Source organism: Molothrus aeneus, chromosome 12, assembly GCF_037042795.1.
Source record: "Molothrus aeneus isolate 106 chromosome 12, BPBGC_Maene_1.0, whole genome shotgun sequence".
NCBI lineage: Eukaryota > Metazoa > Chordata > Aves > Passeriformes > Icteridae > Molothrus > Molothrus aeneus.
Window position 1 is genome coordinate 13,534,175 of NC_089657.1, and position 21,518 is coordinate 13,555,692.

Sequence of the window (21,518 nt, forward strand, 5' to 3'; positions counted from 1 at the left end):
TATATACCCTGAGATTCTCCTATTACCCCAGATGAATACATGTAAGTAATTCAGGCTGCTGAAGTGCAGTATTTGAGCACAGGTACTCAGACAGCAATCAGCAATCCTCTGGCATAAGCAAAGGCAGCTTCATCCTTACACAAATGGGATTTTCTCCTGTCAAACACATTGTCATAATATGAGCTTTGATCTCTTCATTCTGGAGTTGGTACTCTGACTCTGAATCCATGTGTCTCCATTTGCTTTGGTTGCAGAATAAGTTGTTATTTATCTGTGTATTACCTTATATGTTCAAGGAACTTTGGTGAAACATCCATCTCTTAGGACAAAAAATAGCAAAGTTTTACAATTATTTGATGTTTAGTTTCTCTGTGTGAACACTTAAAAAATCTATGAAAACATCAATAAATGGGATATTACAATTACTTCCTTGTAGTTTTCACGCACATTATCACATTTGAGGTCAGGGAAGACCTCATCCTATCACTCTTCTCTTGATGGTGAGAAAGCCAAGCAAGAATTTCCTTGTCCCACCTCACCAGCCTTGCTGTGCCCCAGAATAGGGTGGTTCAATTTAAAAAGCAGTACCTGTGTTCATAGGGGAATTACCTGGCAGGGACTCTGACTGCTCCTGCAGTCATGAAAAATTATTCAGAGCATTCTGGTTTGATTTGAAGTACCAACAGCTCTGTCTTTTAATTTTTCCACAGTCTGTTTGCCCTTAACTGTTTTCCAAACTCTAAAACCCACTTTTTCTGAAAAAGTGATCCTAAAAATGTCATCTTTGTAGAAATGCCTGCAGTAGAAAAGGGTGGGTGGTGGGTCCCCGAAGTCCTCTGTCTTTTCTGCCTTCACATTTCTGGATCTGAGTGGCCACACCCACATTCAACAACCATTTCTATCACACCACCTGCATCCCTCCTCAAGATCAGCTTCCTTTTCATCCAACAGAAACCTCAGCAAACAGGACCAGAAGCAGTCTGCCTAAAAGGGCATCTAATGTGGATTTACAGAGTTAGCTGTATTGTGATCACTGCCTCTGTGTAATTTGCAAGGCAGTCACTCAAAATTCTCCCATCATGACAGGTTTTCCAGTCTTAACCAGAACCAGAATTATTAAAGTATGATTCCTTCATGATCTTACAGACATTTTTTTCTCATAAAGGTGAAGTTACTTTGTCTAGGGATCTATTCCTCACATGGACAATATATTTTAAAAGTGACAAGGTATCTGAAAAGAGAAATTAATGAAGGGGAAATGCCTTTGTACATTTATTTTAAAACACCACTCTGTATGCATCTGCATTATTCTACACAGTTATCTGAATATTTTGAAGAATGAGATTAAATTCAAATACTTTGATGAGTAATATCTTCTCGTATTTGTCTAAAACTTTTAATTTTATTGAATAGCAAGAGTGATGAAAGTGTTTTCCATAATAATAACAATGACAAGGGGCTTATGATGAACTACAATTAACTCAGTGATTCATCAGTTAGCAGCAAAAATTTCAATGCATCCTGACATTTACAGCAGTTGGTTGTGATTAACAGTCTTTGAAATGTCACAGAATTTTATTTAATTGGTTATGATTTTTTTAAAGGTAATCACTTCAAAGAGCACATTTGTCACCAAAAGAGATAATTGCAGTTGTCACATGACATAGTAGGTGTCTAACTACTGTACCAAGCACTTCTGTATTCTTCCTCTCTACAATGTACACTGCCTAAATTGACAATTGGAAAGAATTTGGAAGTGGATTTTTAAGCATGCTTTTCAAAGGTATCAGTAGCAAACATCTTCAAGTCTTGACAACATAGCAAATATTGAAAGGTAATTGCAAGGCAAAATTGACTGAGTTTAATTAGTGTAACCCCTGAACCATTTTAAAATCCAACCAGAGTCTTTATAGACTATTTGTGTAACACAAAGCTTTCTCTATTTTTTTCCTTTACTATACAACCACCCACCCCTTCCCCCTCCCCATTCAACCACTTTTTTTTTTTTTTTTAATGAAGAAAAGACATCCTTAGCTAACCTATAATTCAGATAGGCTTCTGGCACATAAAGGTCACATCCTGCAGACAAAGTGGAAAATGGTTTGCTGTACTCTGCTGAGGAGAGATTTAGCTTTTCCTCTGGCCTAGGTGGCTTTAATTGAACCAACCAGAGACATTGCAGATATGCCTGTATAAAATGGAAAATATTTTTATGCTGGCATTTCTGGAAGTTTATACACAAGAAGGATTGAATCTATCTGAAACTTCATTTTAAAGTATAAATAGAAGCAATAAATAGAGCACCTTGAAGAGATGTGAGCATACATGTAGCAGAGTCCATCACGATCCTGCAGACCTCTCATCATGGGTGCAGTTCAGCACATGGGCTGTCAGATCCCTTTAGTCTCAGAGCTATCAGATTATCTAATGAGAGTTTTATACCACATTCATCATTATAACTTCAGTTACCTCACAGATTTTAAACCAAAGCAAAACAGGTCTTGCTTCAGGTCTTCACTTCCTGCAATGTGATTTTTTTTTCAGTTTACATAGATTTGGAGGACTAGCACAGAACATCTCTTGCACTGAGGCATTCATACTCTTTTTCTGGTTCCCAAGACTCTATTTGGTGGCCACAATTCTTAATAAAACCTCTACAAACAGCCTACAGTGTCCTTTACTTCATGCACCTTTTCCCATTGTCGTTTTTGGCATGCACCACACGAAGGCATTAGTTCCACACTGTCTAACTGAACACATGAGCAGTGGGTGGAAGAAGATACTCCTTTTTTCATTTTAAGATTTTATGCCTGGAAAAGAATCAATCAATATTGCCCTTCAAGATGAATACACAGGAATTAGAACCATTAATTAATCTAGGATCACACAGCATAAAGGCAGGCACACTTGTCAAACTTTTTTTGAGAATATTTGGGTTTGAGCTCTTTTTTCCAAGTACATCCTTCAATCAAAAGACATTTTGCTATTTAGTTTAGATGACTTCTTTTCATCTTCCAGCAGACTAACACACTTCAGTATTTTTTCCACAAAATACGTGATTATACTTCAGGAAACATTTTAAAACATTTTCAGGAATATAAACTCAGTTGAAAAAAGGGAAAACAAGAAGGAGGTGAAAAACAAAAAGGATCTGAAAAGCATGAACTTACTTCATTGAGCATGTTGAAAGCTTCATTTAAAGCAATGTCCAGCATTCCAATTCCTTTTGCAAAAAGTTTGTCAAGGTGTTCCCTGAAATGCTGAAACATGAACAGGAAGTTTTCATTTGTCAGGATGTTGTTACAACAGACCTGTTGATGATTAAGGATTTCTGAATACTTCAGACCAACTTCTTAGGCTTAAATGACCACAGACACTAACTAACAAAATAATTCCCAGTTAACCTTTTCTGACTCTTCAAGTAACACTAAACTAAGGATATGTCAGTACAATAATAGGCATCATATTTTTCATACATTTTGGCTACTTATTCAATCCAATAATTTTGGTTTTGTTTTTTGTGTTTTTATTTAGAGATCTTCTTCATATTTTCTTTTCACTTTGTGTAGTAATTTTATATAATTTATAACGATTTTCCCTGCAGGTTTTTGGAATGTGATAGTTAATAAAAATTATTTTTTCTAACAATTAGCTTTGAGAGTACACACCTCTAAAAGATTATAGATTCTAATCATTAGGTCATGGAAGTATAAAAGCAGTTTATCACTCAATATTAATATTAGACTCATTAAAAACTGTTCTACACAAGAAGACAAGACAATTAATTTGTAAGAAGAAAATGAAGACCTGTGTGGTGAGAAACAGCAGGGGAGGCAATGCTTTTGTGAAGTGCTATTGCAGTCTTTACAACTGGCTAAAAAGTACAAAAGAACTGCAAAACAGAAAAGGGTATTTCAAACCAACTAGTAAAGAAAAAATGTCAGGGCAAGACACATGCCACTGTAATATTAGTTTAAAGAAAAAGAATATGTGATTTCAGAATGAGATAAAAATCACCTGTTCAGAAACCAAACAGATCTCAAAAAGCAGGAGTCCCTTGCTCTTAATGAAGCAAAAACCATACTTCAACTTTACAACTGAAAGTGCTCTTTTTAGTAATAGAATGGTTTACCTCAGTCTCTTTTTGCTGTCATTTTGGAGCCCTCGTTTGACTGGGGTATCTGTCCAACTGTGTGCACAAACATTCCTGGGCAACTGTATGCTTAATTCCCATGTGCAAATACCAGAATGTGCAATATCTAATTGCAGACTCATATACCTAATTGACATGCATAATCTTGGTAATTCTGAATGCAAATTAGGCACACAATTATGACAATCAGACATTGATGTCTGATTACAAAATTACAGGGTCAGAGCTGCACAGAGTTGAGTGAGGAAGCACAGGAGTGTTCAGCTGGGGCGGTGTCTGTGATCACCCAGAAGGGTCTCAAAGACACGGGCTGAGGAGAATGAGGATACAAATCCACATGTGCAGGTAAGTCAGGATGAGGCCCTCCTGAACTTAAATGAGAAGAAACCCAGGATGGTTTTTCATGTCCTTCACATTCTGTGTGTCATGGGACAGTCAGAACATTAAAATCACACCACTGCTGCATATGGCTTTGGCACAACTGAACAAGAGGACAGATTCATAACCAATTATCATGATTGAAGTTGGAATTTCTCTTATAATGAGGTTGTTTCAAGCATCTTTTGGTACACCCTAGTGTATTCCCCTTTTCTAGCCTCACAGTAAATGAACAACTGCAGGGATTTGGGATCATACTTGGTTAGATGATTACATTAAATTTTTATTCTTTGGGGATTATGTAAAATTGTCTCTCAAAATATGACAGCAACTTGCATTTTTGTTACTTCTTAGTTTCCTACTTTTGATTTACTAGGATTTAAGAGTTAATTAATTCAAATAATTCAAGTTAAGCAATTTATTTCAGCAAATCTGTGCTTGGGAGTTGACACATATTCAGAGCCCTTTTCAGGATTCACAACACAGGCAAAGTAAGGGAGGTAAAAAGGGCAATCTGAATACAGGCAAGAATTTGATTTTCCTTTCCCAATTCCAGGTCATTGCAGGCAATTTAAAAACTCTTCTGAGATGAAGGCCAGAAACTGAATTCTTCCTTCGTGGCAGAAGCTGTCAAACTTGTAGCCAAAATGAGACACTGATTTATCTAGCCCATACAAAACCTGAAGAATGATTTGCTAATTTTGTGGCAATTCTCAGGAAATTCTAAGGCAACTCCTTTATCTGGTCTCTTATCTTAGAGGCTGCTGTAATGGCCTCACAAGGTTTATTGGGATTAGACAAGCTGACTGGTATCTATGATCACAAAGGGATGACAAATTTTTGTATTCTGGAAGCAAAGGGAAAGTGGTCACCCTCCAAGCAAATAGAGTCCAGTGTCTGCACAGCCATGGTGGAAATTCTTTGGCTTCCATTAAAATAATATAAGAATACTCCCTAACCTTCAAAGTTTTGTCCTTTCTAAACAGGAATAAAAGGAAAAGAACAAACTGCAGCCATCTTTATTTGACATCTGAAAACAGGAAACAAACACATCTGAAAGCAGGTGATGATACATTAACACAGAGACCTGAGCTCCAGGTCTCCAGCTCCAGGTAAGGGCTGTGACAACCAGCCCATCTCAGACACACACAGAAAAGCTCAGAAGATGCCAGCTGAGGCAATCCCAAAGGCAATCCCAGCATTCCTGTTCACTGTAGCAAGCATTTGCAGAATTATACCAATGGTTTTTTTTCCCCAGCATCATGACAGACTGTTACAGCAGTGAGCTTGGCTCACCTTTTCATTGGCACACAGATTAGACCTCACAGGTTGCTTTAATGCATTTTAACATGAGAGCACTGCCTAAAGCCTCACACACACAGATACAACACTCAGTAAGCTGAGCTTGCTGTGGTCTACAGCAGATCCCTCTCCTGAAAGTCCTGGAAACCTGTTTCCCTTTCTATTATCTCTCTCTGGCACTGACAAAATGGAAGGAAACCAATAGAGAGTTTACTCTCATAAACTGACCAAATAAAAGTCCCCATCTCTACTCTTCCCACTAATCTAGAAAAAAATAATACATTTTTTAAATTATTTTCATTTACTTTAAGGCTTCAGAATTAGTTGAATTTAATTTTTATTATAACCACCAAAGTTTTGATTTCATTCTTGTTAAGCCAATATGCTGCACAGGAGTCCCAGTACCTTGCCCAAATATTTATTAAGTGCCTACTTATGTTTACCAAAAACAAGGCATCACTTATGATGAGTGGGAATACCCAAATTAGATTGGGTACAGGACCATGGATTCAAGCCAATGAATAAAGCATTTTCCACTGAATCCAAAAAGGAACAGTTCACAACTATATATGCACAGAGGTTACACAGTTCCACTGGAAAAGCATATTTGCTATTAACTGTCTGACAAGGTTGAGCTTCCTACAGAAAAGCATTATTAATGGCTTCAACATTCCTCCAGGTTTCCTTGTCAGCTTTACTGCAAGTCTTTGCTACTTCTAGAATTACTTCCCATGCCTATCCACACATGCTGTAACTCCACATGGCCCTGGGACATACTTGGCAAAGATTTATCAGCTTTGTGAAGATGGACTACATCAGCACACAAACAGGAAAGGAGAAAAAACCAGTCAGGAGGCCTGTGTGAGGTGGGAGACTGATGTTCACCTGTGTGTCACAGGGAGCTTTACCCACGTGCACTGACAGGTAAATGGATAAAATGCATTTAGGCATCAGCCCACTGCAAACCCTCGGGCAGGCAATTACAGGTTACCTGACTGTAATGATTATCCAACCCCTTCTGTTTCCTCACTCACTGTGTTGGAAAAGAAGGGGGCTTTTTGGGGAAAAACTAATCATAAAAACAATGCTGAATGAAGAACTCAAGATCCAATACACTCAGATTAAAACCAAATTCTTCTTAAGTAAATTAGTTACTGCAATAGAAAATGTCAGACCAAATTTCAGTGGTCAGGGGCTTACTGAAAAGTTTTGAGGGACAATAGCAGCTTGACAGTTTTAAAGTAAGAGTAGACTTCAGTGAGACTTTACTATTTTGGGGTTTTTAACAGCTAAGCAATGCAGTTGATTCTTTTTTTTTGTGATCTGACAGATAAATATGCAAAAGTAATTTGCTTAAATAGAATTCAATATGCAAAATTTGTATTTACCAACCTCTTATTGGTAATTTCACTCAGCTTCTTTGCTGAATCAGTCTTCTGGTTATTTAATTTCTGGTAATTGCATAGAAAAATAAAAGCTTCTTGGAAGCTATACATTACATCTGTCTATTTCTGTCATTCAAATTTACGCTGGGGTAAGTTCTTGATTTAGTTTGGAGTTACTGTGCCTATCTGTGCATCTAGAAGATGATATATTTCATCTGGAAACATTTACAGAGAAATGTCCTCAACCCATATATAGTACATTAAAAAAACATATAAAAGAGGAATGTATATTGTAATATTGTTACTTTAAATCTGAAGTTACATTAAATCAGATTGTCATCCGATTCCTTTGGGGTAGGTAAATTGTAACATGGAGTTTCTCAAAGATGAAAACCTCTTGGCCCAAGAAAACTAGTATTAAAATAGGCAGTTCCACATGTTTGCAATTTGTGGAGAAAGTGCAGACGGTGACAGAATAGTGTCTGAACTATTTCCCACTCTTTTTTAAATTTGTGTATAGCAAATTGATACACTTCAAGGTAGCAGCTGTTTAACACTGATGCCAAATTATAAAATAGTCTGGTAAAATTCAAATATACCTTGCATATTTTATATTACCAAACCACATTCAGGATCACAGATTAATTTCAACCTCAGTTATGCTACCCAATGCAATTACAGATTTAATTTTTGTGATAAACGAAACTTAAAGCAAGTTCTGCAAATTAGGGATAGCTTACAATTTCCACATATCTAAATTGAACTGTAGCTTTGTGCCAACACAAAAATTTATGACAATTGCTAGGCTGTGAAAACTTCTAGAAATGAGAGGAGACAGAGTGACACCTGCCATATCACCTGACATTATAATTATTCCAAAAACAAATTACTGTATTTTCCCATTGTAAAATGAAAGTTGAAACACTCTATCTTGGAAGAATTCTAGTACTGGGATTCCTATGTGTTTCTTAGGAAAACTGGTGGCAAATACATTAACATAACTGTCATATCAAAACACAAACATATTTGAAGTTGAAACTTTGTCTTTTACAAATACATGAAGCAAACTCCATTCAATAAGGTTTCTGAAAAGAAAAATGCCTTCTCAAGTGTACCTGACAGAAATTCCAGATTGCTCTCAAAGCTGCACACAACAAGCACTTACAGAACCAGCAGTTTTGCAGAGAAGTAATAGAACAACCTGCTCAAAACCTGGGGAAGTTTCTAAACAGATTACACAAATTATACTAGCATCTCCTCCTTTGCAGGTTGTTGCCAGCAGTAAGAAAAACTAAAGTTCAATGAAGATTTACTATTCAAGTCTGTGTTACTTGGCTGTTCTTCAAGCTGGCAGGGAAGTGGTATAGATGCTTAAACCCTTATTTCTTTCAAAGTATCTTCACACTTTCTCAAAGAAAAGCACGTAACATGCTGGAGATTGATGAAAATATTTTTTTTTCTCCAACTTTTCTTCTTTTCCCATCACAAAAATGCAGGGATGTGTTAAACATTAAAATGCTTGATGATAATAAATGTACTTGATGTCCCTCAAAAGTCTACTGCAATATAGCAGACATTTATTAATGCTTTAACAAAAAATTGGTCTTGATCAAGTAACCCCTAACTTGTTAGGAGTTAGGCTTGTTCAAAAAACATTCCTGCTTTTGCTACACCAATCACTATGAAATCTGTACCAGTCTTCAAAACATTCATCTAGCCAGGCTGAACATTGCAAAGGTAAAAGTACTGATGCTATATTTTCTTTTCTATCTGACTGCTCTCTTTACTTAACAAAACGATGCAGGATCAAGAATCTTTAGCTAACTTGAGCTCCATTATCATATAAATTAAGAAGTCTAACTTTTCACCCCTTACTGAAACAGCTGTGAGAAAAGTGTTCAGTTCAGATATTCCAGTTGAGTCTTAACTCTTAAGCACAGATGCAAATGGATGAAAGACTGCATACTCTCGAGGAAAAGAATGCTTCATCAATAATAATTGGGATGTTATTCAGGGAGAAATGCAGGTTCCTTCCTCTGTGTGCACTTTATACATATTTACCCTAATGTCAGGTCTATGTTCTTACCTGAAAGACAGAGAAAAATTGAAGGAAGGGGAGGGAACTGAAGTTCTAATACCTTCCCTGGTGCTTGCAACAGGAAACTAAAATCCATTACTGAAGGGAAAGTGCCACCACAGAGTGGACATAGGAGAGCTACAATGTTTTAAATGCTTTTTCATTCTTTGATGAGAGTAGGTTTTTTTTTTTTTTTTATTTTAGGTAAGTTTTCTCTTACTACTGTGGTCCAGAAAAAAGGTAAGTGTTCTAGAGCCAATGCGTGGAATGAACACTGTGTTTACAATTCTGTTTCCATCCCAAAAAAAGAGGTGGGGAGGGGATCAAGAGTGACAGTGTTTCATGAGAAAATGTATAAACCAGACAGCTTTTTTCTTTTTTCTTTCTTTGTTTTCTTAGACTAATTGAATTTTCTGAAAGTCTGGCTCTGTGGAAGCCTGTTACATTCCTGAAAATTATAGGTAAGAATTTCTGCATCCCATCCCTGAATGTGAACGAGCATGTTTATTTGCTACCCGTAATCCCACTGAATATTCAGCACCAACACCACTAAGGAGCACTCATTTCCCAGGCTGCTCTAAGCCCTGAGCCTGAAGCTCTTTCCTGTGGCCTACAAACAAATCCTTCCCTTCCCTGAAGATGCTCCCATGTCTGGTTTTCCCTGGGCAGGCTGGGGGTGGGAGCAGAAGAGGCTCTGGCTGTAGCCCAAAGCCAGGATCCACTCGCGCCTGGACCTTGGGCAGACAAGGCTGTGCTGGGAAGGGCTGGGCAGGAGCAGGGCTGGCAGTGCTGGCACCACAGAGCCCTCCAGCAGGAGCAAACACCACATTCAGTTCTCCCTAAAAAGGAGGATTTGCTCTCTCCCCACACCCAGCCCTGGCCCAGCTGCCCTAAGTCAGAATAATTGAAATTATTCTGCTGAGAACCTGGTTTGCCCTTCAGCTCTCTACAAATGAAGTGCAAGGGATAAGGACAGCAATTCTTCTGGAGTCTGTTTCTTTGTTTTGTTAAAGTTGAGAGATTAAACAAGATTCAAAGAACACCATTCAGCATCTTTAAGTGACATCCTCAGAGTGGAAAGATTCCATCTGAAAACATCTGAGCCTTGCAGGAAGACAGCAAAGTGGTTCTTCAATAAATAATTTCAAGATAAATATAGACTGGGGTACTGATCCTGTGAGAGCAATTTTTATTTGGAGTTATTGAGACAGCTGCCTTGCTCGTGAGATTAAAAGCTCCAAACATCTCAGAGTAATTTCTTATCTCTGCTTCTAAGAACTGTCTGTATTTGGTACAAGTGGTGTCAGGTGAACCTAGCAAGATGCAGTTAGCAATAATTGGGGTGTATGGCACAGGGGAATTTCTTCCCTAAGGGTCATTTAATGGGAATTTTTTATATTGAAATTCATGTACTATGGTTTAAAAAAAAAAGGTAGGAATTTAAGTTTATTCAGCATAAGCTAATAGATGGGTAAAATTATTTGGTTTCATGCATGTTTCCAGCCACAGTGCTGCATTAAGTGATATGTGTCTTAAGAGAGGTCAGGACTATGAATAGCAACATAAAAGAGTGGTAGAGTGAACTGCTAAAAATTCAGTCCCTGCAATCATCAGCATCATACATCTCCTCTTCCCACATAAAAGAAATATGTGTAGCAATATGAAATACCATTACAGCAAATTTTAATTGTTTCCATCTAAAGTTATCATTTGAGAATAGATATTTGCCAGCTAAAGAAAAATTGTTCTGACTTTTTAAAAATACTTGTATTTCTTTTGGTGCTAGTAAAGTTTATACTAACAGATGTGATCATCATTGCACCCATTCAATTGAGAAGAATATTTGACATAAAAATGAAGGATAGAAAGTTCTGAACCAAATATATAGCTATATTTTCAGATCTAGGTTGGAATTAAAAAAAATCAGGCAGATGTAGACATATATAAACTGAAACAATAGATTATATCAAAACATTGCCTGTCAATCTCCTGCTCTACTTTGCCAGTACAGAAACATGTTCACATGCTGATAACGACTGCTTGGAAAAGCTACAAAACACAGTGTTTGCCTTGTTCTTGGGTTTTTCATCATTTCATAAACAAAAGAAAAGAAAGAGTTATTATTATTACCAGTGAACTTGCAAAGGAGTATTTACCTTTTAAGACTGGTTGAGAAAGTGTAATTTTATCTGCTTTTTCCTCTGATATTACAATGGACCAATGGCAATTACGCCAAAAAAGACAAACAAAAAAACCCCAAAAACTACAGTAGTAGTCTGGTGTATCTGTGAGACTCACAGAAATAAAAGTTATAACCCAAATAATTGAATACTTCTGATGAGTTCCAAAACACAGCTAAATATTCTGATAGCTCTGGATCAGTTTTGGAATGTGCACATGAACAACATTTGAGGACATCTTTTTTCTATGGGCCTGACTAAAGAGCTCTGAATTCAAGAGAAACTTCTCCAGTTAATTTAGTGAGTTTTTGATGAGGCCCCCAGGTAAATTTGCTGTGTCAGTACAGTCCAATCACACAGTATCACATCTTACAACAGTATCAGATATTTCAGAAAGCTGTTTTTAACTGGGTTCAGGAGCATGATAACTGAATTACTCATGTAGGATTAAGTGGCTGTCCACCTCCTTGGACAATCTCTACTTTGTACTCTGAGCTATACTGGGGACAATGGAACTTCTGTGCCTTCTAGTGTTTAGGCAAATAAATTTTTAACTTCATTACAGTGTCTGGAAAAATGATATAAGAACATATGAGGTCACATGTAAGAAAGAAATGAATATTGGGAAAGTCATGGTTTACACAAATGCACCCAACTATTACATGCTACCTATCTCAGTTTTTTTTTTTTTTTTTAGCTCTGGCCTTTCAAGGAAAGAACAAGAACTACCTTAGAAATATAACCAACTAGAAAAAAGTTCATATTTAATTATGTCCCCAGATATCGCATATATTATTCAGTTTATAGACAAAGGACAAAGTTATTCTCTAAATAAATAAATAAATAATCTCCCTAATCAGAAATTATATCAACATTTACTCTGAAAAACAAAATATGAACTTTTACTTAATTATTTTGAAAAATTGAGCTCTGTTCTTAAAATCTGGGCATCATCTGGTGGCATAAAAACATTTTGATCAATTAAATTAAAATAAATCTGATATTAAGTAACATATGGGTGTGGGGTAATCTGCATTTTGATCAGTTGCAGAATGACAGAAAGGTTAACTGTGGGATTAATTCCAGACAGGACATCTGGGCAATACATTTGAATCTTTGGTCTGCATCTAGAACTTGCACAGATTTCATGTGGCTCATTTGACGTACACAGAAAAAGGGCTCATTTAGAAAGTTGCATCACAATTCACAAATGAGGGACTTCAACATTAAATTCATGCCCACATAGCAACCAAATGATATTTAGATATCTGCAGTGGTAAATATCAAATATATAAAAGAAGAAGCCCATGAAGAATAATTTCTGTAGGACATAGATAAAGTCCAAAGAACTCTTGGGAGTAACACAATGGAGTAAAGATCAGCATAACAACATCAAAAATCATTTTGTCTTGGTAAAAATAAAGAGACCCAGCACTGACACACTCCAAAGGGTGTTTTCAGAGCTGTGCTCTCTAATTCCTGCTCAGAGAAAACCTGAGCACAAGTGAAGTACCACACTGGGTGTTGAGCAGAGTTCAGTGTTGAGCTGAAACTTTACTGTTCCTTTTCTTTTAGTGAGAATAGAAACTACTTAAAGAAAGAATATGACTGCTCCAGCCACAGGCCAGGCTCAGGACAGGAGGACAAACCACTCTGAGACAGGAAGCCTTAGCAAGGAAGACGCTGTAAAATAACAGACAGGGCTCATTTTAACAGGCTTTTCCCTCTACAAGAATCACAGGGCTTTTCAACCATCATATTTCATCATTTCACATGGCAGAAATAATTTTACCTCAGCTCCTAAAATTCCCTGCACAGAACCACTGAAAAAAACTGTCAGGAAATAAACTAAACTTCAAGCTACAGATTCATACTGCAATCTCTCTTCAAATAAAATTTGCACTGTAGTCACCATAATGGTTTTTTTTCCCTAAAAATTCTAGCAGGATGAAACTAATCTGAACATTTTCACAGAACATTCTTGAATGAATACATTATTACATTGACAGACCTATTTGGAATGTTAAATTATTGTATTCTTATAGTATTACATTTGTTTGGGGATTTTGCTTCAATTTTTGTGTTACTTTGAGTTAAGAATGCAATCTCTTCCTCAGTAAATTTTGTTAACAGAATGATAGTTCAATTTAAAGTGGTTGAAATGTTTTACTTAAAATAATTACCAAACTTTATTAACAGTATACTTTCAGTGACTCCTGCAATTTCCCATTAAGTTTATTCAACCAAATTGACTGGGAGATTATTTCTTTCTTTCTTTCTGTGGAGTCACACAAACCTCTTTGAAATGGCATGAGCAGAATAATTAATAAATTTTAATAATGGAATGCATTGTAGTAGGAAAAGATCATTATAGCACATTGTCACCCACTGCATCCCAGCTCTCCACTGTTTTGTTACTTTCATTTCTTACCTCTTTGTTGGCTCTGTCTGCTTGAACTAATGTTCCATTCAGACACGGCTCTACATAGTGGAGTTCTTCATTATACTACAGAGGGAAATACAAAGTATGATGAAAAATTTAATTAAAAGCTTGGAAGATACAAGTCAATTTAATGACTTAGAACTACAGTGAATGAAATATGCACAGAAAGCAAGAACAAAAGGATTTTGTTCATTTTTAAAAACTGGCTGAGGTATTTCTTTTCCATTTACATGATTCTTAATTTTCAGAGGTTTATACTTCTAAAGGAGCATTGAATGGATGCCAAAACTCAGGTGGACTTAAGGGTACTATAAACCACTAGCTGGCAAAAATATCCCTCAAATTGAAATCTGGATAATATTAAGAGATCATGTTTGATACATCACAAACTGAGCTCATAATTAACTCATAATTCTTTTCTAGAGGTAAGAAAAGTCCTGAAAAATACTTACGGCACTGTCTAACATTTTCAAAGGTTAATGCTGGAACAACTACACCCAAAAAAATCTGTAAATTGAATCAATCCTGTAAATGACTGACAATTTTCAAAATTCCAGTCAAGCATTATATTATTATATATTATTATATATTATATAATATTTTATATATATATTATAATTATTATATATTATAAACAAAGTCATGAATATGTGACAGATCTTGAAGGAATTATCTGTTTTTCTCACAAGGTGTAGGTAAGCTACATAGCCTAGTCCTACATTCAGAAGCATCCTAAGCATGAAAAAAAAATGAAAACTCCTCTGCAATCAGTAGAACTTGTAATGAATGATTGATTGAAATTTGAAATTTGAGCTTGTTTCAATCTTTTAAACCTTTCAACACAGGTCACATTAATAAAGTAGTACCTCTCACAAAATTTTCTAGATAGAGTCTTAACTGAATTCCTTCTCCCACTAATTTAATCTCCTTTAGAAGTAGCTAACTTTATAAGTTATCACAGATCAAACTGTAAGGACTTTGCATCTAGGCTTCAGGTGGTTTCATCTGTCATAAAGGATTAAGTGAATCAGAACATCCACAGTAAACAACATAAAAACAATCAGGGAAAACATTTCATTGATTAATGTGAGCATTTACCCCCTTCTTCCTCCACCTCAGTGGGAATAAAGAGAGCCCTCCAGTGACTGGCTGGTAACACAAAGCTGCTTAGGCAGGGGTCTCTGTCACTGGGAGTTCTCTCTGTCTGCCTGTAGCTCCAAATTTGCTCTACTCCCTTCAGCTTAGCACCACTGCTGTCTGCAGCACAGACCCTGGAACCTGATCCCCCTTGGACACCTGTCGTCACCCTTCACTCCTGCAGTGCTCTGCTCACCACATTCATCACCACATAATTACTCCTGCACAGGGAAGAGTGTTTAATGTGAACTGCATGGAGGCACTGTGCCAGACTCAGTCCTCACCTAGAAGGGAACATAAACCCAGAGTAACTTGCTATGAACTATATCAGCATCAGCACAGGAACTGGTTATACAGAAACAAGCAAAAAATACTTTAATGACATATACACATAATTTCTGCAGCAGATTTGCATGCTTCCTAATTATTTTATTGCCATCAATGTTATTTCAATGTGTGATAGTGTATGGACTTTTCTGTTGTTCCATAGGTAATACAAAGTATAAGGCAAAGGCTTCTAGAACAGTTCAGAGTCACTGAGAGTGTCCCATGTGCATCTCAGCCTCATAACAGTTTATTGATCTGATAAATGATGTACTTGGCCCTGTAGCTGCTCTTTTCAGACTGCTTTCCAGTCTATCTCCTGAGGGTCATTGCAAAATAATAATCTACACAGCATCTCTTATTATAGTCCAAAGTCAAGATCATACTCCATTCTATTCTAAAAAATAAAATAGTGAAAATCTGTGACACTCTGGTGCACCAGCCCCTACTCCCAAGCTTTTCTCTGGTCATACACAGGTTTTTCTCAATATTTCTTTAATCAAGATACTTTAAAGTTCAGCCTGTTCTTAGTTTTATCTCTGTAGCTGTCATTGGAAACCACAAAAGCATACATATTTATCTTTATATCATACCAGGCACAGTGTCTGCAACTGGCCAACATGCAATAAAATGCTAAAGGCTCAAACACTTGCATGTAACAAACTCAAGGTTTCCTAATTTTGTAGCAATACCTTTTTTTTAAAAAGTCTACAAGCACCAGCAAATAAATGAAAAAACTTCCCACTCTATCAAGCCTTGCATCTAAACAGTTGCAATTCCTGTCCACTAGGTTTCTATAAGATTTAACAAGTATTTTGAGTAACTGATGCCATCAGGCTATTCACAGAGCCTGCAGCTGCCCCACAGCCCAGAGAGATTCCCTGCAGTTTCCCACTGAGCCTCCAGTGTCCCAGAGTTGTGCAGGATAAAGCAGAGGACATGCTTCAAGTCCCTTCACAGCTCCCTTTCATAGAACCAACCTGCTTCAGAAAAGGGTAATTAAAAGTCTTCATTCTCACATAGAGAGCACAGTCTCATAGAAAACATAGATATTGATCCTTCTGAAACCCAGATAAATTGTGTCACTATTTCCAGTTGTGGCATCTAGTTCACCTTGAGATTATTACTACCAAAAAGATGTTAGGCAAGGTAATACACTATATATATATAGATATATATATATATAGATATAGATATATCTATATATAGATATATAGATATATAGATATATAGATATATATATATATGCTATGCTATATATATATGGCAGAAGTAGCTGGATGGTGCCAACATGTGAAAAGGATTATATTATGTAATGGTGTTCTAAGATAACAAGATATTGGAAGTGGTCTCTGTGTTGTGCATCTACTGTACAGGTATAAATGAAAGCCACTAAGAAAAATCTTTATATAAAAAGTGTATAAGTTTCTTAAGGTTTGAATTCCTACAAGGGTGCATTTTAATGATCTATTCTGATTTTTATCTCTTCACTAATTGGATACACTTTCTAATATTTTTTTTTAAATCTCAAATATAAAGAGATTGAAAAATTCACTGGATAGAATTATTTCAGTTCCTAATGAAATTCCCAAAAGAGCATCTGCCTAAGTCCACAAAAACTGGACACCTGATATAACATGCATCACTGAAACAATAACAATTGAAACAATAACATTGAAACGCTGCATTCAAGCAGTGTTTGCTACTTAAACTTGCATATCTGCTTGATAAGATCCTTAGTACAGCTGCAACTTTCTAGTAAAGCACCTAACTTGTGCTTCCTAGCATATATCTGATTTCTTTGCCCTTGTCATAGGGTGTTTTACAGGGATATTGGTGATGCCTTTCTTTTAACTGTGACAAATCGTTAAAGTGTAAAAAGAAAAGAAATTCACCCCTCCTCTACCTCCTCACTACCTCATCAGTAATTTGGCCTTGGTCCTGCATTTCTTCTGACATTTGAAATTTCGTATTTAGTGAAATAACTTCCTGATCTGATTCACAACTGCTGACTTCCCCAGTAAAGATGTCTTGTTAATTTACCTCAGTGAAAGCCTGCATTTGGCTTTTCAAGGGTTCTTGCATCATGGTGTTTTCCCACATTTCCCAGTGTTACACATCCCAGTGCTCCATGCCCTGGCATGTGACACCTTTGCACATTACAGCAGTAACAGCAGCAGCTGGGAGAGCTGACACCTGCACAATAGCTGGGAATAGCCTGGGTTTTGCTGAGGGGAGGGATGTAAAAATTAGTTACCTTCCTTTCTGACCTCCTCTTTGTAAAACCAGGGTTACTCTTGTAATTTAAACATGTAATTACACTGATATTTATTATTTTATTTATGCATAGTTATCGGTCTTATTTACTTCACATTATTTTGTCCCTCTTCTTATTTCTGCGCAAAATAGGCATAAAAATGTAAGCAGGCTACAACGTGGACTAAGAGAAGCCATATAATTATTTAGAGAGCTGTAGGCCTACATTCTATAATAAGATACAATTCATATTCTATAAATTTTATATATATATATATATATATATATATATATGGGGGTTTAGCACACCTACACAAGTAGTATCCATCTTCCTTAGCATTTTCCATATTTCTTCCCTGTCACATTTAAACTGCCTGGCACAAGGTCCACAGAAATAAATTAAATTTCCATTTTGTTGTGCAACAATACACAGATAAAAGATTCAAATTATATTAAAGTATATTCAGCTATCCAATTCAGCCCAGCCTAAGAAGCCAATCCAGAAAAGGAACAAAAGGAATTGGTGTTTCCATAGTTTACTGTGCCAAACAAGTGGCACAGAGGCACAGGCCACTGCTTGGAGGCTTCATATGGAGGTGCATTTTGGCTGCCTCTCTTTGTCAGCCAGCTCACACATCAGCTCTACAGAATCTGATTATTCAGGCAGGCTGAAAAGTAAATTTATCCATGGTGTCTTCTGTAGGAATATAAAAAAAAGGAGACTATTTATATTGGAAAATTCTACATATTAATACTGGGAGCTATACTACTGTGCTTTGAATTAAAAAATACTTTTATTCTAATCAATTTTGCTAAAAGGGTGTGTCTAAAGCAGTAAAGTTAATTTAACATTCTTGGCTCAGTTAATATTTTGCTAATTCAGTGTAGAGTTTGTATAAAAGCATTTTTAAAATTTCAGCATTTGACAAAATTAGTACTCGTTTTATGATAATGTTGTTAATTTAATGCTTGACTTGGAATTATACTTCAAAGGGAATTGGAAAAACATGCCTTTTCTCTTGTTGCTGCAGATATCTCTGTTCATGCACCAGTGAACTGACCTTAAATTTTAACATTGGCAGCACAAAATCGCTCTTGTATTTCGATAATTTTTTCTGCAATTCAATCATCTAGTCCATCAATTTCAGATGGATATTGCAACAACCTACCCATGAAAGCTAAAATGATCTTTAACATTATCCTTTTATGTTTATTTTCTGGAAAGATCTGCAGTGAATTCTGCTTTCTGATATATATACATTTATATCTATCTATATGTATGCAGAAATGCATGCAAGTATTCATTCTGTTAATCACTGTGCTTAATAAAGCCATCCTGGCAGTCATGGTCATTCAAGTTCAAAGTTTTACTTCATCTACTAAGTACAGGCAGTTTTTCTACACTACTAAAGCTCTTATTCCACCTCAGATTTTGGGCTGAGGAGAGAGGGGGTACTTGGCCATTTTTCTGAGACTTCCAGATGCCCAGGATGTCACAGAGCAACAATTTGGAGTGGCCTCCCAGAGCAGTCAGTCTGAGCAAGGCTCAGCTGCGTGCTGTGTGAAGGTTCAGTCTCCACCATCAGGGCACAGCAGATCCATTTTTGCACACACTGCACAGCTGGACAGCTCTGGAGACAGAGGGGATCTGCTGGTACAGAGGGGATTTCTTGGACTGACATATGTGTGTGTATCCTACCTTCAAATGAAACTGCTGTCACATCAGCAGGCTGTGCCTGAATTACAAAGAGTAAGATACAATCTCACTCAAGCATTTGTCTGTAGATAAAAGCTGTATGGGATTTTCAGGGCTTTCACACCAAGCAGCCTCTTGTGTGGGCTTCGTTGTCTCATGTTTTGATCACTGGAACATCTCTGTTCTTGACAAATTTCATTTGCCCTGCTGGCACTTGGTCAAAGCAATGCCTGGGCAGCAATTCCTGCAGATAACATAACTCACAGTGGCTGGCTTTGCTGGGTCCCCTCACTGTGTCTTTGACACTGCACATTTTGAAAGCAGCTCATGGTTCAGCCCAGCCTACCTGTGCCATTCCTCATTGAAAGGCCCACTCCCTTCTCCACAGCACAGGTCCCTCTTGCTAGTTTGTTCTATTTTCAAGCAATTTTTTTGGTTTTTACACTGTTATTTATTTGCCTTGTGAGAGAGCAAGAGAAAGATGAGTCAGGGGAGGTTTAGATTATATTAGGAAAGGATTTTTCACCCAGAGGGTGGTTGAAGAGTGGAAAGGCTCCCTAGGGGATTTGTCACAGCACCAAGCCTGGCAGAGTCCATGGAATGTTTGGACAATACTCTCAGGCTCGTGGTGGGATTCTTGGGGTGTCCTGTGCAGGGCCAGGAGTTGGGTTTGATGAGGTTGATGGGTCCCTTCTAAGTCAGCATATTCTATTATTCCCTGACTTAGTATAAAACAACTCCCTACACTCTTCCTGCAGAAGCCCAAGGCAGCAGCACAGCTCTTTACCCCCTCAGCACCACTCCTGTCATGCTCTCCTTGGTCCCCTACATTTCTGTGGTATGCACAGAACATTTCAATGCAATGAACACCTTCAGGTTCATATTTCCATAACAGCCTCCTAAGGAAATTAAAAAGCTGAGCTTGTTAGCATAAAAACACATTCTCCATTGCTGTTTCTACTCATTTAAACAAACACACACATATCTGTCCTAAAAGAGGTTCTAGAGAGGACAGAGCCTACAGAGGAAAAAATTACCTCAGACAAATGCTGTAATTAGCACAATAAATAGGTTTCTTGCTAGAAATTCAGAATTTCTGATACTAGCCAAGCACAGCAGGAGGGCTGCAGTGTGGGAGAGGGCCACAAAGTGCCTGTGCCCTCACAGCCAGCACCAGCTGGGGCTGGAGACACTGCAAGGAGCCCAAATGGAGGCACAGCAGCCTGGGGGCTGGAAAGAGCCATCAGCAGCTGGAAACATCTGCAAACACAGCTGGGAAAATGTCGTGGTGAAAGGGGCGCTCTGCAGGACCCGGGGGGTGTGGGTGACCCATGGCAGGGTGAGGACACGGCTGAGGGAGCCAGGCTGATGTGGGGACACGCCAGGGCAGGGGTGACCCAGCTGAAGGGACAGCAGCGAGAGGGAAGGGCCGGTGAGGAGGGGCAGGGAGAGGCTGCAGAGACAGAGCTGCTGCTGCTGGAAGCTGCTGGAAGCTGCTGGAAGCTGCTGGAAGCCGCCCTTGGCTCACACCCACCCTGAGCGGGGAGAGGCTGAGGGGCAGCCAAGGCCCCGGGAGTGGCCCCACGGACGGGTTGGGCGCAAGTTCAGCCGGGGCAGCTGCGAGGAAAGGCTCAGGTGGGCGACTCTTTCCTTTTCTCAGCACAAATTCAGTGTTGAGAAGCTTGGGGAATTTGACAATAAGTTATGTAAAAAATTCCGTGAATCTGGTGTTTTGCACACAGCTCAGTTAATTTTTCAAATAAACTTTAAATTGGGAAAAGTGATGATTAGCTTCTTCATGCTTGCTTTTAAAAAGTTTTTGCACAATACTTCTACTCCACTACGTAGGCAAAATCATTAGTTTTGGATTCAACTTACATGTGTTTTTACTTATTTTTTTTTAATAGATGAGCCTTTTGATTTTCCCAAAGTAAATGTTTCACTAAAAAAACCAACTTTTCTTTTTTCTTCCTATATAATTCACAGTAACTGTTACAACTACTGATAAACACAGATCATACACCAAAAAATGGCTGGTCAGGCATCTTAGTAATTACTCTAGTTGAAACATTCTTTTAACTTACAGAAATTATTTAGATTACAGTTAATCACATTTTTTTAAAGGACAGTAAATCTTTTTTTGATAAAGTATGTAATTATATCTTTATAGAACATGAGTTTCTGCTA

At 37.5% G+C, this 21,518-nt stretch overlaps 1 protein-coding gene across 3 annotated transcripts in view; it reads right to left on the reverse strand.

Annotated features, from left to right (window-relative positions):
- Positions 1-21,518, reverse strand: part of CACNA2D3 (calcium voltage-gated channel auxiliary subunit alpha2delta 3) — a 388,352-nt gene that overhangs the window by 192,824 nt on the left and 174,010 nt on the right. For all 3 annotated transcript variants that reach the window (XR_010784371.1, XM_066557980.1, XM_066557979.1), the window contains exons 9-10: positions 13,907-13,981; positions 3,171-3,260 (exon numbers count right to left, since the gene is read on the reverse strand). Coding sequence is in view for 2 of the 3 variants with exons in the window: in XM_066557980.1 (XP_066414077.1) it covers positions 3,171-3,260; positions 13,907-13,981 (165 nt within the window). In the remaining variant the exon portion in view is untranslated. The remainder of the gene's footprint in view (positions 1-3,170; positions 3,261-13,906; positions 13,982-21,518) is intronic.